The 19187-nt window shown below is 43.2% G+C and overlaps 1 protein-coding gene across 1 annotated transcript in view; it reads right to left on the reverse strand.

The window, feature by feature from the left end:
- The window catches only part of RAP2A (RAP2A, member of RAS oncogene family), a gene marked incomplete at its 5' end in the record, with an annotated part of 30253 nt that extends 12832 nt beyond the window's left edge, over positions 1 to 17421 (reverse strand). Inside the window, one exon of the mRNA XM_082005420.1 lies at positions 17108 to 17421. Coding sequence (XP_081861546.1) covers positions 17108 to 17421 — 314 coding nt within the window. The remainder of the gene's footprint in view (positions 1 to 17107) is intronic.
- Between the last annotated feature and the right edge of the window lie 1766 nt (positions 17422 to 19187).

Genomic DNA, 19187 nt, shown 5'->3' on the forward strand with positions numbered 1-19187 from the left:
CTTCTAAGAAAAAATGCTTTGTTGAGACAGATTTTCTTCACAAGGGTACAATTAGGTTACAACTCCATGTATTTTTCAGAAGATTTTACAGAAACTAAGCCAGTGGCCATGCTGGTACAGTGAACCAATTTATGAGAAAATAGTGCAAGTTCTATCATTTTCTCTTTCACTTCAGAAGCAGCATTACCATTTCATATCCTTTTGACTACAGTCAAACCCTCTTTTAAGAAAACAAAATTTGTCACCAACAAAGGAAAAACAGACATGAATCCAAAAATTTTGACTAGTTTCATAAGCAGATGCTCTGAAAGCCTCTTCACTCCTGCTGAGTTTCTACCAGAACATTTCTAACTTGGGAAAGAAAAGCATTCTACCAAGACTTCAGAAAGTTGGTGGCTCTCGTCTTACAGAATAATTTATCGAATTACCACAAGCCTGGTTTAAATAATCGGAATGTCTGAATGAACAGAGCACCAAGAAGGTTTTCTTCTCCACAGTTTTCAGAAGTGACCTCCATGCAGCAAATACAAAGTATGATTTACTGATAACCTCTCTTTTATGTTGAGCATAAACTTCAGAAATAATTTTCTTAGGAACATTTTTCATTCTTTCTACAATAAGACAGGTACAAATTAGAGAAAAAAAAAATCAGATTACTTCATTCTAAATCAGCATCCCACATACATTGGAAGACTTGAAACTAAAGTTAATCCATTCTAGTATCCAGAAATTTCACAGTAAGAACTTGTTTATAAAAATTACATCAGGTATAGGGTATCTAGTACATAAAATAGTAAAATCTAAACATTTTATTCTTCCTTACGTGTGTGTGTATGTATATCTCAAATCTTATATTTGAGCAACTATTAAATTGAAGCCAGCTAGAACGAGTTGCACAGATATACTCATCATCTCAGATACTGAGCTATTTATATTTTAAACTACTGTATAAATGTTAATTTCTTTGGGTCTACTCTAGTTTAAAAAAAAAAAAAAAGCTCCCTTTTCCCAGAAGAGTTTTACTAACCTATCTGACAGCCATTTTATTGTCTGTGAAGACACTTACTGGCACTCAATCACCTTGAAGACTATTTTAGCTTGCACACGTTAACCCTACCAACTGTTAAGCCGAGAGTGCACCAGCAAGGTTTGCCTCCGGGACTTAGTCACCACGCCACCACCCCTGCTGCTGCATCTCTGGGGCTTTAGGCACCTGGCTGCTTTGGTCACTGCCAAAGCTGTGTCAGCAGCAGTGCGGGTGCACCGGGGTCACAGCCCAAGGCTCCCGGCTGCCAGCGTCCCGAGGGCACCGGTGTGCCTCCCCTCTGCGCTGGCGTTTTGCCGGTGGCTGTATGCCGGCCGATGGCCTGTTGTTGCCCAAAGAGGTGGTTACTCAGCTGAACTGAGGAAAGGATGGGCTTTGCTAGCTGATAGAAAAAGCAATGTGTGCGTGTGTGAGAGAGGGAGGGAGGGAGAGAGAAAAAAGAATTAAAACCTTCACAAGAGGCTATGTGTCTTGCTGACATATTTTTTCAGAGGGAGTTAAAAACAAACCAGCGAGGCCAACCTAAATAATTTCTTTAAAATGTTGCAAATTCCCACATGGACACTAATTTTAATGTTGCTTAAATTAGGTAGGAAACAAACAACGTGACTTTACATTGATTTAACCAAACTTGTTCAGAAAGTAACTTAATGATAAAATTTTCATATGTGGATAAAGACCATTTTAAACTACTTTAAATAGAAGATGACTGCAGAACCTGGTGAAATCCACATTTTGTTTTTTGTCCTGGCTCCTGACCCCACAGGCTGGAAGACTGAAAAACCCCTCTGCACATATATGTATATATTTGTGTATACATGTCCATTTTAGCTATCTCTGAGTAAACTTATTTTTAAAGTGGCAGCATTTAGGTAGGTAACAGTTTGTGAAAGACGCTAAACTATAATATACCTTGTTTTATTCCAAGAAACAAAATATCACCCTAATATTTAAATGTCTGTTTGTCACATTCTAGGTACAGAAAGAATGATAATTTGTATACTTAACCCTCAAAAGCAACAGTAATAATGGTAAGAAAATATTTTAGAAAGTTGGATTTCTTTTAAGAGCCTATCTTTAAAGGTATCACACACCCTAGTGTCCATTACACCTTCTTCATTGAATCACTAATTGGTAACTAGAATTTCCTGAAAATAGTCCACTAATTATTTTTTCCACATTAAGTTGTCCTATGCAGAAAGGCCATTTCAATTAATATGAAGGTGTGTGCAGGGGTGTGAAGCCCAGACTGTTCCCAGTCCCTTTAATCTAACCACATTTCTTGCTGACAGACAGAAAGTCTTTCAAAGGAAGGCGTTTTGATCATCTCTGGGAGAAGAATGTAGACTTCAATTACCAGTCCAATTATCCCAGCTAGGAAGGCAATACAGTTGCTTAATTTTAGAGTAATAAGGAACTTTCAAGGTGTGTCTTCTCATCTTTCATCCAAGATTGAGCTTTCCATTGTCCCTCTCTGGCAGATGAAGCTACAATGATGACAGTCACTATTTCTGAATAAAAACCATCTGGAGGAGAATTCAACATACACTAAAGTCAGTGATTTCACACCTTTAGGTGATTTGTTTTCTTTCTTGAATATGCTCATCTCAATTAAAAAAAAATTATTTTTTGGGGGTATATTTTAGCCAAATACAGTTTACTAGGCCTAAAGCAAGATAAAGAAAAAGAAGCAATATCCTGCAATAAAGAGCAAATTATATTCAATGACCAAGTTCTTGAGAATCCATGGAAAGAATACAGGGTAAATTTCCCCCCCCCCCCCAATATCTTATTTGTTTTCCTATGTTGAGTCTACAAAGTAGCAATTCTTACCAGAGGTGAAAGCTTTGTAAGGACAGGGTTTTTTTCTCAGTGTGTCCATATCAGGCTTAGAGAGACACCAGGAAGCCCTGCCATACCTGATTAAGCCCATCACTCTCCTTCCCTCTTCCTTATGTTCCAGAGCAAACTGGACCTTTTAAGTTCAAATATCCTGACCCCAGCTTTCTGTATATTTTATTTTCCTTTTCAGAACACAGTTACATTATAAACGTTGGTAGGTATAAACTGCATTACGTGGATTTGTTTAAAGAAAGAGCTACGAAAGTAGTAAATGGAAACAGTCAGGGGAAACCACCTTTCCATGATCAGACTACCATGATGCTTATCTTGAGCGTCTTATGATATAAGTTTTAGACAGATAACAGTATTTTGAACATCTCCGCTGTGGTTTGGCTGTATGACTGAGGGTTCATACTGTCTGCAACTGCCAGTCACTTCCTTCCCTTGAGAAAGGGCCCTGCTTTTAGTCATACACTCACATTATGTGTGCTGTCTATAAACCATTGCAGCTGCCCAGTAGTAGAACTCCGGGCTATTACAAATGTAACTGACAGTATAATTCAAAGAAATGGAAAGAACAGTACCTCCGGTCCATCAAGGGGCTATCCAAGGACTGCATTTGCTCACTATGGTTCCTAAAAACCACCCTCGCACAGAAGCGGAGCAAGTCCAGCAATCCTCCAATTACCTGGTCAGTGCAGAATCTGAGGCACAGGGCCTGGCAGCAGCAGGGCTGTTTCTACAATAACACCAGTCCTTTCAGTAAAAACTGGTACTCTGAGTGGTAATAGGAGCAGCGTTCCTTGCCAACAGCGGCTGACAGACTCATCATCTGATGGGTAGCAAGCAGCTGACTTTGGTTGCTATGAAATCTGGTTACAGAGAGCACTAGAAATAAAAGGGTTACAAGAGGTTTGACTAAAAACTGCTAGATGGTAAACAGACTCATCAGAAATTTGCAGCAGCTACATAATAAGGCAGTGACACTTCAGTAAGCAACAGCGGCTACACAATCCCAGATGAAATGACTATAACATATATAGTGACAGACTAGTGGCAAGACGATTAGATATCCATTCACAGAGTCCAGGAAAAATTATCACCTGATTCATAATGTTATCCCTAAGGGCAGCAGAGCGTTCTTCAAACCTAATCCCATCAAAACATAGCCGCTCATTCACCACGTCAACAGTCAGCCTAGCTTCTCTACAATTTGGGAATATTTGGATTGAGTGAAATTCCAGAACATGCTGCCATGCCTAAATTTTATGGAACTTTGAGGATCGAGGAGCAGAAGGCTATCTATTCTCACATGGCCAACCTGTAACAACTACTGGAGAAGCAGATGATATGATGACAGCCTGCTGAGCATCAGCAACCTCCCTTTCAATGTTAAGTAAGGCTGCAGATCCAAACTAGGGGAAACACAGAAGACAGGCCTATAAAGACTAATTAATCAAATTTCTTCATGCTTGATACTTAACATTAAAACTGTGGACTCTCAGCAGGCTATCTTCATATCATCTGCTTCTCCAGTTTCTTCCTAAGAAAGAGTTTATCATCCCTCAGACAACTATTTGTATGAGGGTAGCCACCTAAGCAGATTCTACTCCAAATATAGTGTTATAATCTTCTATATAATATAACCTGTGAATAGCATTCCTCTTTTAGAGGAGGCATCTGAAATATTAGAATCATCAAGCCCATGCTGTGGATATGATCATCAAGTCTTCTCAACATTCTGTACTAACAAGATCCATACAAAGGCAGGAATTCACAGCTCAAAGCGTAAGGAAAGGAACTGACATGAAAAAGCAAGAGGTAAAGAGAGGAAAACATTCTGATGGAAAATATTTCTGAGCCTGAATGCAAAACCAAGGTAAGTAAATATAGTGGGATTCCAGAAGAACTTAGGGAACCATGTCCAAGACACTGATCCACAAAACTTCTGCCTGCCCACTTAATTTCTTGACAGGCCACATCCATCTAAGGTTTTCATCAAACAAGGTAGCTGCCTGAAGACCTACAGCTGTACAAGCCCAGCTGAGCCATATATTGGAACCACAACAGGCCACACACTTAAGCTCTCTTGGGATTTATAGATGACGCATGCAAGCAGCCAAGTCCCTTGAGAGGCCTAATTCACTAAACATTGTTCTGTGAATCTAGTAACACACTAGTGGTAAAATACTCAACAAAAACACAACAGATACCACTTCCACAGAAGAAAGCCACAGGAATAAAAGCAAGTTGAGGTGATGTTGTTTCTCACATTTAACACAGCTGTACAGCGATTACACACTGATCAAGGAGGTGAAAGACCTGCACCATACATCTTCTTTAGTCATAGGAGTTTCAAATCTGCTTTTCCCAGAAGACTGCTCTAACGATTAAACTACAAGTGAGGCTGAGAAAATACTCTTCAATCTTCCTGTTGAAGATGTGCCACTATGAGGGCAAATACAAATACATGAAGGCAAATTCACAAATCCAGAGGGAACAACAGAAAAAGACCTGGTACACAAGCTAAAGAAAGATACTAGGGACTGAAAGCCAGGGATTTCTCAGAACTGCTTATTCACTTCCCATTAAGAAAGTCACAGCAAAAATGCAAAATCAGCATCCCATACAGTGAATGGTCACCAGAAAACTCCCCTAGTCCAGGTGACTACAACATGTCAGGAAATGTCAGTTGCTCCATTATAACAGTGGCTTCCATTTTTCTCCCATTCTTTTAGAATTTAAGTGTTTTAATCAGTGAGAAGGCCTGCCTCTCTAGAGGACAGATTCTACAGACATAAGGAGATAGTTAAGTGGTTTGCTGAAACAGGACTACACACCTCAGAGCAAAGCATATTCCTAAAGAACTGACATGGAAAAGAAACACTAAGCTATTTTGCAAGACCCATTTCTCAATCATTTCTCAATGAAATGCAAGAAAAGAGAAGGCTGACAGTAGTAAAAAAAAAAAAAGAAAAAAGCCTCTCCTCCAGTGCATTGCATGGTCAGAAGATCAATGCCAGGATTCCCTGCATACGTTCTGCATTGGACAGCATCCTGCACACTTGGTACAAAAACAAAACCAACCCCTCTTACCCACAAACTCCCACACTATACTGAGGAGGTTATCTGTTAAAGAACCCAAGCAGATTAAACAGGTTTAAGTGGTACTACATTGACACCCAGTACCCCCCAAAACCTAACACCACACACAAATGGACGAAAGCAGTGAGCGAATTAATTCCAAATTACTTGTATTGGGTTTGCGTGGCAAGTCTTTTGTAGCAGGGGGCTGCAGGGGTGGCTTCTGTGAGAAGCTGCTAGAAGCTTCCCCTGTGTCCAACAGAGCCAGTGCCAGCTGGCTCCGAGACGGACTCGCCACTGGTCAAGGCCAAGCCCATCAGTGATGGTGGCAGCACCTCTGGGGTAACATATTTAAAAAGGGGACAAAAATGGCACAACAACTGCAGCTGAAGAGGGGAGTGAGAACATTTGAGAGCAACAGCCCCGCAGACCCCCAGGTCAGAGCAGCAGGATGGGCAGGAGGGGCTCCAGGCGCCGGAGCAGAGGTTCCCCGGCAGCCCCTGGGGAAGCCCATGGTGAGGCCGGCTGTGCCCCTGCAGCCATGGAGCTCCACGCTGGAGCAGATCTCCACCTGCAGCCCGGGGAGGGCCCCACGCCGGAGCAAGGGGATGCCCGAAGGAGGCCGTGACCCCGTGGGAAGCCCACACTGGAGCAGGCTCCTGGCAGGGCCTGTGGCCCCGTGGGGAGAGAAGCCCAGGCTGGAGCAGGTTTGCTGGCAGGACTTGTGACCCCACGGGGGACCCAGGCTGGAGCCATCTGATCCTGAAGGACGACACCCCGGGGAAGGGACCCAGGCTGGAGCAGTTTGGGAAGAACTGCAGCCTGTGGGAAGGACTCATGTGGGAGAAGTTCATGGAGGACTGTCTGCCATGGGAGGGACCCCAGGCTGGAGCAGGGGCAGGGTGTGAGGAGTCCTCCCCCTGAGGAGGAAGGAGCAGCACAGACAATGTGTGATGAACTGACCATAACCCCCATTCCCCGACCCCTGCGCCGCTCAGGGGGAGGAGGGAGAGAAATTGGGAGTGAAGTTGAGCCTGGGAAGAAGGGAGGGGTGGGGGGAAGGTGTTTTAAGATTTCGTTCTAGTTCTCATTATCTCTACTCTGATTTAATTGGTAATAAATTAATTTTCCCCAAGTCAAGTCTGTTTTGCCCATGATGGCAACTGTTGAATGATCTCCCTTTGTCCTTATTTCAACCCACAAGCTTTTTCTTACATTTTCTCTCCCCCATCCAGCTGGGAAGGGCAGTGACAGAGCAGCTTTGGTGGGCACCTGGCCTCCAGCCAGGGTCAACCCACCACACTACTGCTTTGATTTTGATTGTGGACTGCAGCATCAACCCAGCAGAAGGTGACTCATGCGTCTCTCTTCCAGGCATTGTAGGGAGTAACCTGCATGTCAGCTACCAAGAATCTAACTGCTGAGACTAGCAGAGCAGATGCCTTCTTTAAGCAGCGAGATGGAGAGCCTGGATTTGGTTGGAGACTGAGAAGCACTCAGACTAGTTAGATTTTTTTTTTGTTGTTGGGGGAGGGAGGGGAGATAGGGTGGGTGGTGGATATGAAAGGCATCTGATAAAATGCTCCAGAAGAAATAGCTCAAGGTGATAGCCTTCTGCCCTACAAATTCTTTTTGAAAAGAAACTGAATTCCTAAAGTTAAAAATAAAAAACCCAAGCACATTTAAACCATGGAAACACAAACCACCACCATTTGACTGGTTTTCAGCAGGATTATTACAGCAAGAGAGGCAAATTTTGAAACTGGAGATAGAAGATTACTACTAGGAAAACCCTTTACAACATCAAGTCCTTTTGGCAGTAGAAGGTAATCCACAAACTGAAAACATGCGTTCCTAAAAACAGTGTACAAAGAGCAGTATACAAATAAGGACTGCTGTCATGCAGTTCAAAAAATACACACGTCCAGCATTCTGCCAAGTGCAATTAAATACAGAGGTGGGGGGAAAAAAACATCAACAGTTTTTTTTTTCTCCACTCATTTATAACTTTTTGAAAAAACAGTATAAAACTCAAACATTTCATATTCATTGTTTTGTTCTGATAAAAACAATCAGCTTCTAAAATTTAAAACTGAAATTGAAAACATGGTAAGAAGTTTTTGAGGGAAGACAATTTATGCATTTCTAGATAGGTCTTATAAAGTTCATGGCTTTTTCAGAAGAAAAAAGCATTCCAATTATTTGCACATTTATAAAACATTTCAAGTAAGATTTTGTACAGCAATTAAAGAGATGTTATAGCAATGTGGGAAACTGCAACCAGATCTAATCAGATGAAGTAGATGGATCAGTCCTGGCTTATCCTCTATACTGTAAAATATATAAGGAGTAAGAGGTCAAACAGTACAAACACTCTCCTACTCAAACTTGCTCATCACAGCAAGTGCACATATAGGCCAAGGGCGATCTACGTGGCTATTTCTTGAAAGCACCTTTTCTTGCAATTAATCAGAAATGCAGGACCAAAGCTCTTCTTCACAACATTCAGAGCACTTCATGCTCAGCGCCCTTATCCAATTCATTTCCAGTTCAAATTAAATTGTAGTTGAGTTGATACTCACATGGGAATTTTGAACACTATTAACCTTTTAGTTAAGGTTGCTATCTGTTAACCAGAACAATAACGGGAAGTCACCAAACCATTCTATAAAGTAAGAGTTACATTTTATTTTACCCCAAACCACTACCCTAACCTATTACATTCTAATATTTTAAAATGCTTTAATGTCTGCCTCATTACCTTGACTTTTTGCAGAACATAATAACAATATTTTAAGAGATGTTACAGCTTTCTCTACATGATGCAAACCATGTTTCAAAACAAGCTAATCAATTCTAAAAACACTTTTTTTTTCTTCACCTGATCTTTCTCCTAGTCTACGTCCAATCAAAACAAGAACTAAAATATTGTCACCATCGCATTTTTAAAGAGTACAGCACCAACAAACTGAGCTAGCCCCATGACATTAATGTTAGGAAAGGATAACATGCTCATATCACACCTTTAATTCTCTTGTCTAGACTAGGATTTAAGACAACACAGCTGCTAAAACGCAACGCATTGACAAAGAAAGTGTTCGAGTTGCACTCATCATTGTAAACTGTATCTAGACTATATTGTTTGCCTTAGTGCAGCAAAAACTAAATACTAGTCCTCTACTAGAAACCTCAAAACAACCCCAACACAGACCAGCAGGAAGCTAATGAATAAGAGAATATGAAGAAGCAGATAGCTACAGTGCTTGTTACCTTAACCATCACGTAAGTCTTTGTACAAGTCACTACATGCCAGGACAATTTAGCATTGCAGCCCCAATTGCTTCCCTATTCTCTCTCAAAATGTTATCATCACATACCACCTACACAATTTACAAGGAAAAAAGATGTTTGAGCAACACTTGCAACATTTCAGAAATGAAATAACCAGTAATCCAGGTTTGTTCTTAGGTGCAAAAAATAATAAATCAGTGTCAGTTTTCTAAGGGGAAAATTGGAAAAGCTATGGATTTAATGATTTTTGGGGAAGCCACCCACTCAGACATTTCAAATTTTATCTGTCTAAAAAACTTTAAATCACCAAAGAATGTCTATTTTTGACATTGCAGTCCAAGAAGTATGCCTGCTAACATAAGATTTTTAACTAAACATACTGTTACCCAGAATGTTTTATGTATGACCAAACAACAAAATTTGTTTCTATCCACATACCATCCAACTGAAGTGTAGATAATCATGGTTATTTTGAAAGAAAAGATGCAAGTTACTGCCAACTGTGTTGGCTATAAAAAACAGTATTTAAAGAATTATTGTCCTCTAGGCAAAATAGAAATTCAAAGGCAAAACAGAAATTCTAATGAGCAATGATTTTTTTTTTTATAAATTTTTCCAAATACTCATTGCAAAAATCTGTGTCAAAACAGCTTAATGAATAGGAAGATAAAAAACATTCAACCCCAAGCATTAATGCTATATTATTGTACTAAACTATGAAAGCCATTAAAATCACTGTTATATTTGGTCTTTAACACATTAAATAGCATTTTTACAACACAGACACGATCAAGCAACACTGCACAACTGAAAACAAATTTTAGAAGTCTTGCCACATACTATTCTACTATTTGACAATTGTAGCTATCCATATTTATTCACACACCTCTACAACATGAGCTACAGCAGCAATTAAGACCTGAAAAGACAATATGATGCTAAGTGACACAGGCATCATAAAAAAAGATACGCTATACTCTAAAGTAGCACAGTCTAAACTAAACATGCATACAAAAGGAGCTTGCCTACCTGGCTTTTTCAATAAAAGTCCACAGAACACCTAAAAAGCAGGAGGGGATAAAAAGATTTGTTTTCAGTGCCCACATATGGAGACTATCATGTCACTTTACCTTACAAAGAAAAATGAATAAATCTTGGAAAGGAATATATACACAATTAGCAGAGGGGTGTAAGCAGCCACAAAACCCCAAACATTAGAAGACTCTGTTTATAAGCATTATCTCAAATTTTCTTGGCTTCCACAAAAAGTAACTTAAAGGAGCATGATTATTTCAGATTATCAAGGCAGGGGGTGGGGGGGAAAGTCAGGAGAACTCTGCAAGTATGGAACTTAATTCAAAATCTTCTACAGGAAACCATTAAAGACAATACGTTCCAAAGTGACACGTGCACCTTGAAATATCCAAGTCTAAGATTAAGCCAAGCAACTTGAAAATAATCTTAAAATTGCATACTGTCAGAGACATTTTTAGAGGACTGTCTATGTATGAATTCCCCAGTTAAATCAAGAAACCTGTAATTTTGTCTGACAGAATTAGTTCATTAATTTCAAATTAAAACAAAGGTAGATTCACTAAAAAATATATAAATCTCTGAACTCTATAGAGCCAGAAAGAAGTGTTATAAATTTCTTTTGAAAGCAAAAGAACACAAAGAGAAACTAAAAATCTGAGCTTAAAACAAAATTAATTTTATAGTAACGCCCTGTATCCTGCAAACTTGTACTCTTTCTATTATAGACACTTTCTAGGACACAGTCTATATATCAGTTCCCCAATAAGACACAGGAGATGGCCATATAGCTGAAGGCTTTCATGTTATATACAGGGTAAATTTGATATGACTACTTGTGTTTACCACTTCTTTATATCTCTACAAATGCTTAAAATATTTGCATTTTCTTCTTGTAAATCGATCAGGTTCTCACCTGAGAAACAGTTATCCATAGGTCTCCCCTTAAAAAAACAAAACAAAACAAAAAAAACATCAAAGAGGCCAGTGTAGCTCTTCTGTTGTACTTAAGTATTTTAACACAACGGCCAATGTTTGCACCATGTCAGAATTACATTCGGCTTCCTACATTTTCTCAGAAATATGTACAAGTGTTTGACAGGACTTAAAATCTATTAACCTGTTCTTGAAATAAAGTGCATCTGATGGGTGCACAAGAGTGCCTGGCAGCTTGGCCAGGCATACTATAGAGAATGGGGACCATGCTTATTACCTACCCTGCCTTTTTTACTTAAAGATTAGTACTCTTAATTAATCCACTACATTGAGATTATTGCACAAAACACCCAACTCTTGCTAAAAAAGATTTCAGTATTTCAGTCTGTTCTTATTTCTAAAATATCTACACAGCTAGCACTCTGAAAGTCCCTAAACATTTGTCAGTCTTTTGTACATAGTACTTCAGAAGGAATGGTATTTTCCAAGTTTCACTTCTGAACACTTAGGTATTTCTTCCTGGAAGGCTGGAGCCATGTTTGTGGTTGAATGTGTTGTGGCAGTGTTTAAGATGAATTCTCGAAATAGTTCCCAAAATTAGAAAAATATTTTCTTAAAATAAAAAAAGATGAGAAATACACAGTATTTCAGAAAACTGGTAAATTCAACCTTGCTTAAAGAGTACTTACCACAGCGAAGAGCTAAAGAACTAAGTAAACTATTTCACCTTCTCAAAACTATATTTACCAAAAGTCATTTGTATGATCATATTACCTAGTTTTAATGAGTATCTGGACCCTAATGTGCTAAATGATCTTTGAATAAAAGCCACACTTAGTTTTCATAGCATTTCGAAAGCAACATTTTCAGACTAGACATTTGAGCAATTTGTAATTTGGAGTATAGTTTTTCACACTTAATCACCATTAAGTCACTAAACACATCAATTAACACTGAAGATGCTGATTTCACTATTAATAAATTTCAATAATTACCTCTCTTGTATGTTTTAAATTATCACACAGAATCCCTAGACTGGGAAGCAGACTTTCATCCTCATGATAAACACCACCACAAAGAATAATCTCAACTCAGAGACGCATTTCTGTGATATTTCATAGCAATATACCTCTATTGTTAAGTCAGCATTTTCAGACAATTTCAATTAATAAATTTGCTGGTCTTTCCTTCCTAGAGAAAAAGCAATAGATTAATGAAAAGATTTTTTTTTTTTTTCACTTCTTGAAATAAAGCATTTCTCAAAAAATACTATTTTAAGTAGAATCTGTTAGATTCTCCAAAACATAAACACAACAGTTCAGTCTTTAAAGCACTGATCCAGAGACACTATTGCAAGTGAAGAACTCTGAATTAACTTTGTGAGTCCTTTTTTATTTCTGTGCTTTAATTTTCTGCTTGAATAAAAATACTTTTCTATTTCATGGAGTTCTACTAAAAATATATACATTAAAGCCTGTAGGACAGATTGAGAAATTATATTACTGAAGACTACATAAGCGCCTAGAATACATACCCAATGAGGTTTAAACGTACCTTCATGGAAGAAAAATATTGGCAAAGTCATATCCAAAATTAAAATTCAGTATATTGTAAATATCAGCAGATTGTCTTCAGAGAGCTTTCTAATCACACAAAAGACAAACACAACAGTGTTAGAAGTTACCTAACGACTCATTTTTCCACAAAACAAATTACACTTCTTAATCTGCATACTCACTACTTATTGCTAAACCTTGATCTCTAACTGGGGTGTACCACTTCCAATCTGTTTCATTTGACAGCTTCTGTTCTTACTTCACTGCAGACCTCCACTGGCATGGGCCCACTCATCTAGTTTAGCCTTGCTCTCACAAATAAAAGGTTTCTCCAGAAAACAGTTCATTCTGAAACTAGAGTTCTGTCTGCAGCATAAACAACAGACAGTTCTTTGCTGACAAGCTTGCAAATCCATTTTGGAGGGAAAGAAGGTCCCAGCACCTACAAATGCACAGACAACATGTTTTGTGTAATATCTCACCAGGAAGCAGTAAAGCAGCATTTGAATCCCTTTATCCTTCTTGTATACAGACAGTAAGGTATATCCTTCAAAGCTACCACATTAAAAATACTGTGCTTATGTACACTCCCTCTTCCTAACAGTATAAACCCTCAGCAATTGCAAGAATCAGAAGAAACAAGGCTTACTGGACGTATTTGTCACAAGTGGGATCCAGAAACGGGTACTAGGTGCCTGAAACACTAAGATCATGGGGTTGGAACAATGCATTTCAGATAAGCAGTCAACTGTACAGTGACTAGGAGCACCCAAACTGTTTATTTGGCTATCATCATCAGTGGTAACAGCTTCAAACAAGCATGGAGCCACTCTCAAGCTCCTAAACCCAGAGATCAACCCCATACCTTTGGCCTCATTCTGCACAACCCACTCCCCTACATTAGGGCACAAGCTCTCTGTCCTCCTACCTTCTGATTACACTCCCAATCCAACAAAACAAGGCATCCACAGCTTCACTCACCTAGGGCACATCCCCTGCCATCGCTTTCCTGCCCCCCATGTACTGATACTAAAGCGCACATTCCAGGTAAGCAGGGCTAGTTGCAGGCACTGCAAGAAGAGCTGACTGCAGAAGTGATTGCTTTGTAGGACAGAAGCTATAGCCAAGCCATGGCCAAGCCACTCCTTGGGTAGAAACTATCGTTAAGACGCGGCATCTGGAGGAGGAAGAACAGCAGCTGTGATTTTGTACCACCAAGATCCTTCATCCGACGCTGGCAGCATGCTGCGCAGTGGGCATCTCCGGCCCAGAGTGTAGCGAGCACTTCTGAAACCCTTTTCCTTCTCCTCATCCCCTGTCTAGTCAGAGCGGCCGGTGGTACGCCCATCCACTCAGAACTGACAGGGCTCCTTTGCTGAAGGTAAAGCACCTCGACTCATTCTTAGAAAGATCTAGACAAAAATGTTTTATTTACTTTGAAGAATATGGTTTACATGAAAAGCATTTCCCAGGAAAGAACTTCAATTACCTGTTTAAAAGCTACGAAGGCATCCTCCACTCTTGTTAAAGCTGTGCACCATGGCTGAAAGGGATGCAAGGCTCCCACGCTACACAGTACACAAGGAAGCTTGACTTTATACTAGGTGACTTCTCTGCAGACTAGGAGACCTGGATTTTGGTCTTGTTTCTAAGTCTATTTATAATTTTTTTTATATTAAATAGTCATTTAATGAGAACAGAAACTATACTGGCAAGAGTGATCTCAACCTCTTCTAACCACTAGCTTCAGAGTTAAGTAAAGGTCCACTTGTTTCCTCTCTCATTCATGAGCTTGTCATTCATTCCTATAAAGTAACTCAACTTCATCAGGTGGAGTGAAGGACTCTCTTAGCTTAGTTTGGCCTGGTATGTGCTGGTTAGACCAGGGAAGCAGAAGACTCAAGCGTGCATCTCTCAAGCCAAAGAGGGAATTCCACCTGGCTTTTCTACTTCTTGGGAGAGTAATTAAAATTACTCTCTAATTATGTAATAACACAGAGATTCTTTCATTAAAAAAAAAAAGCAAGGACAACATGTAAAATGCAGAGATACCTACCAGTTAGAGACCTGGCCAATTGGTTTTCAGGTACAATGAAAGTTCACAGATTTTTAGATCACGGTTTTGTATCAATATAAGCATATAGCTGTCATTGTCAGGTACATATAACTCAAAATCTCTAAGTAAACAGGACTATGATTATTTGTGTCTCAACATGGATTAAATGCACTTGTGAAACTGTAAATTATAATTGAGAAGTCCTTGTACAGATACATATTATATCTGTAAATATGCATTCTTCCAGTTCAACTGGTAAAAAGGAGGCAAGCTTAAGTCAACAGCATATTAGGTCTCACACTGCCTACGAACTTAAGACAAGTTCCAAAACATAACACCACCACCCCCCAAAAATATAAGATGAGGTAAGCTGACAAGGAAAGATCTGGTACACTTTCTGAAACGATATCTTTTTGATATTGCAAGTCAACAGCATATACTTTTCAACTACAACTCAATTAAAATTTTCAGGACTAGCTAAAATTTCCAGGATTTTAGCTGCCTTTAGATTACTTTGCCTAAGTAAAATTTAGGATTAAAACATTACTCTTGTGTCTTTCATAAAGTACCTAACCAAAAGCCTTGCAGTAGAAGACATGGCAGAAGAAAAATAAGAGCAGCATTTAGACCCACTCCCAGCAATATACCTATGGAAGTACAATTTGCTTTCTCTTCTACTTCACCCATCTATAGCTTGTCAGCTGGGGCCTGTATGCAGATGGCACAATGCAAGCTGCAAAAGCCACAGCTAGGCATTCAGAGACTAAGTGAATTTATATCACTGATTAAATACAGGAAAACCAAAAGCATTTACTAATGAATAAAGTCTACTCTAACTACTTAAAGAAAAAACATTCTTCTAGAAGGTATGTGTGAATGATAAGGATCACAAGGATGTGGAAAATGCATTTTCCATGATAAATTCAAAGTAACTTTGTTACATTGGTCTTTAGAAATCTCCAGTGAAAAAGTCAGGACACATATTAAAAAACACCTACCGTGAGAAAGTTGCAAGCCTCCAAAAATATCAGTGCTTTGTCTCCTCCTTCCCCTTTCCCCTCTCACCCTCACCCCCATTTCAAAACACATCTTTCCCAGGCCTTGGTCTGGAAGGGTAGTTTCTGTGAACACACCATACCTGACCATATGGTCGGCCATAATCACTTTTTATGCTCAACTCTACATTAAGATGAAAATCCAGCAGCTGTGGTCCAACTAAGTTATTTACAAGGGTTTCCCTTTCAGATGTCCAAGGCAAAGCTACCAGTTCGGCAACATAATTACAGCCTCTCTCCACAGGCAATAACAGATCTCGGTCTGCAATGATCTGGCCAGTGGCATTTTCTCATCCAACTATGGTTCAAACGGTTGCTCTGATTTCAAATGGTGCATCTACCCCTATTTCAGCGTGCCTGATTGCATTTCAGCTGCTGACATCTAACTGATGGACGCATATCTAAACAACGTAGTGGTTATAAAAAACAAACTGGCACCGGTGTTTCACCACTGTGACAGAGCGGCTGGCAAAGCGACCGTGGGAAATGTAAGAGAAACACCGGCATACGTAAGGCCTAACGCTCACAGCCGTCACCTCTTTACCCAGAAAGAGGCTTACATTCTGCACTTGTAAGGGGAGCGGGAAGAAGTTCACGGAAATACCTATGCCGGTATCCGAAAAGGTAGATGTCTATCTGCCTTTGAAGACATGTGTGCTGCACGAAAACACCCAGGTGCTTCCCTTGCAAAGTCAGCTACGGCTCGTCCACTGAGAAAGTACACTCGCGGGCTGACCCGGCACGGCATTCGGGGAACCGCTGCTCCTCCGCCCCGCCGGTTACAGCCTGCCTGCCGTGCGTCACGCAGGAGCACCCCAAACTTACCGCGTCGTAAAGGCGGGTGGGGAGGCGGGGAGGGCGAGCAGCGGAAACCGCTGGAGCCCCGCTCGCCACCTCTGCGGCTGGCGGTCGGCCCCCGCCCACGGGGAGCCCGGGGCTGCGGGCGAGGCACCGGCGGGGGTGGGGGGGGGTCCTCTGCCACCGGGTAAGGAGGGAGGGAAGGCGGGCGAGGGAGGGAAGCCGCGGGGCAGGCACCTGAGCGGGCAGGGCGTGGGCAGCCCCCCGGGCCGGAGATCCGGGCACTGCGGGGCGGCTCGGAGCGGGGGAGGAGGGGACGGAGGGGGGACGGGCGGCCCGCAGGCCCCGGCGGGCCGGGCCGCAGGTGGGCGTCGGGCGCGGCCGTCGGAGGAGCGGCCGCCGGGCAAGTCACCTCTTGACGCGGATGATCTGGTCGCGCATGGGTCGGATGTCCTGGAAGCTCTGCTGGTTGACCAGACTGTAGACCAGGATGAAGCCCTGCCCGTTCTTGATGTAGAGGTCCCGCATGGAGGCGAACTGCTCGGTGCCCGCCGTGTCCAGGATCTCCAGGACGGAGGGGGAGGCGTCCACCTCGATCTCCTTGCGGTAGAAGTCCTCGATGGTGGGGTCGTACTTCTCGATGAAGGTGCCGGTCACGAACTGCACCGTGAGCGCCGACTTCCCCACCCCACCCGAGCCCAGCACCACCACCTTGTACTCGCGCATCCTCCCGCCGCCGCCAGCGCGGACCGCCCGCCCAGCCGACCCGCACCTGCCGACGGCCCCTCCTCACCCCCCCGCCATGGGCCGCCGCCGCCGCCACCACCCCGCCCTGCCCTGCCCTGCCCGCCGCCGCCTCCGTTCCGCTCCCGCCCGCTCGGCGGATGCTCCCGGCCGCGGCAGCTCCTGGGCGGCGCTGCCGGCGGCGGGGCCGCGCTCACGGGCTGCGGCGCGGCTGAGGTGGGGCGCCGGCCCCGCCTCCTCCTTCCCCTGTCGCCACGGCAACAGCCAACCGGCCGGCGCGCGGAGGGGCGGGGGACGGGGGAGGGGGCGCTGAGGAGGAAGAAAGAGCGGGGAGGAGGGCGGGCCACGCCTCGTCACGTGGCACCTCCCCGCGTTCCCCCTCCCGTCCCCCCCCGGGAGGGCGCCGGCCAACCGGCGGGCGCGGCAGCGGCACGTGACACCGACGGCAGCAGCGACTCGGCGGCTGGCGGCGGCGGCGGCCGCCCGTCTCCTCCCGTCCCTTGCCTGGCGCTGTCGCCGTGGAGATAGCGGCCCGCCCCCGCCCCCAACCCGCTCTTCGGGCTAGCTCCGCGACACGCGCTTCCTGCAGGGCCAACCAGCGGCCGCGCAGCGGTCACGCGCCGGGCGGGATAGGCCAATGGGAGGGCGGGTTTGGGCGGGCACTAGGTGGTCCCGCGGCCGGAAGTGGCTTTCAGGGGCCCGCGGCGGCCGTGCTGGGGCAGCTGCGGGGGGGGGGGCGGGGGCGGCGCGCTCTACCCGGGAGTGGCCTGTAGCCTGAGGGGGAGCTGGCGTCGCACCAGGGGGGCGCAGGGCTGTTGGGTGAGGCGGCGGCGGTCCCTGCGCTGCCGCCTGTCCCGGTAGGTGGCGGGGGGGTGGGCGGGAGCGGCCTTTCCGAGCCGCCTGAGGGGAAATCCCCGTGCAGGCTCCCTGGTTCCGCTTCCCGGTGTGCTGGGGATGGGGGTTGTGGCGTGGTGAGTTCTTGCTCTTTTAAATCTGTCACTTCTCCGGAGGCTGAAGACGTCTGCGGAGGGCCCGAGGTCACCGTGTTAGTCCCCCTCGTGTATACAAAAGTAAATGGGATTCATGAAATCTAACGCACGGATCCTGTGAGCGTTCCCTCTGAGTGCACTGCGATCGTCATGCCGGCGTGTGCTTGCGAGGGATGCCGTTAGGTGTTTGTTACTACTGAGTGTCTGCCTCCTCATTCTGATAGAGACTGAGGGCCTGGAAAGATGGTGATACAATTGGAGAAAAATACTCCACGTAAACAGTAACGAAAACGAAAATGATTGATGAGGAGACATAAACAACATATCATGGGAACCGGTATCGCTCTGGAATGATGCTCACATTTGTATGCTTGTCTTTCTACTATGAGACAGACTCCGTAACCCTACCTTTGTTTTCTCAAATATCACTGGTTGCAATGATTGGATACAGGGAGAGAAGGCATTATTTCCATTAGAGACTTATGGTACAGCCAGAGCCATTAGTCTGCTGTTCAGTTACTCTTTCTGAAAGGTGTCAGAAAAGGAGCTCACTCCTGTGCTTGCATTTCTTATCATGCTGTTCTTCCCTTTGCATTGTCACGTCTTCATCTTAAGTAAGGCCTAAGATGTCAGACTGCTTTCTAGGCAAGTCCAGTTCTGTTTCCTTGTTGACTTGTTTCCATGTTTCTGAACCTAACCGGGAATTTTTGAGCGGCACATGTATTTCTGGCTTTTTGGAGCACAATTTTACTCTGACTC

The sequence above is a fragment of the Phaethon aethereus genome (genome assembly GCF_964289735.1).
Source record: "Phaethon aethereus genome assembly, chromosome: 1".
Taxonomy (NCBI): Eukaryota; Metazoa; Chordata; class Aves; order Phaethontiformes; family Phaethontidae; genus Phaethon; species Phaethon aethereus.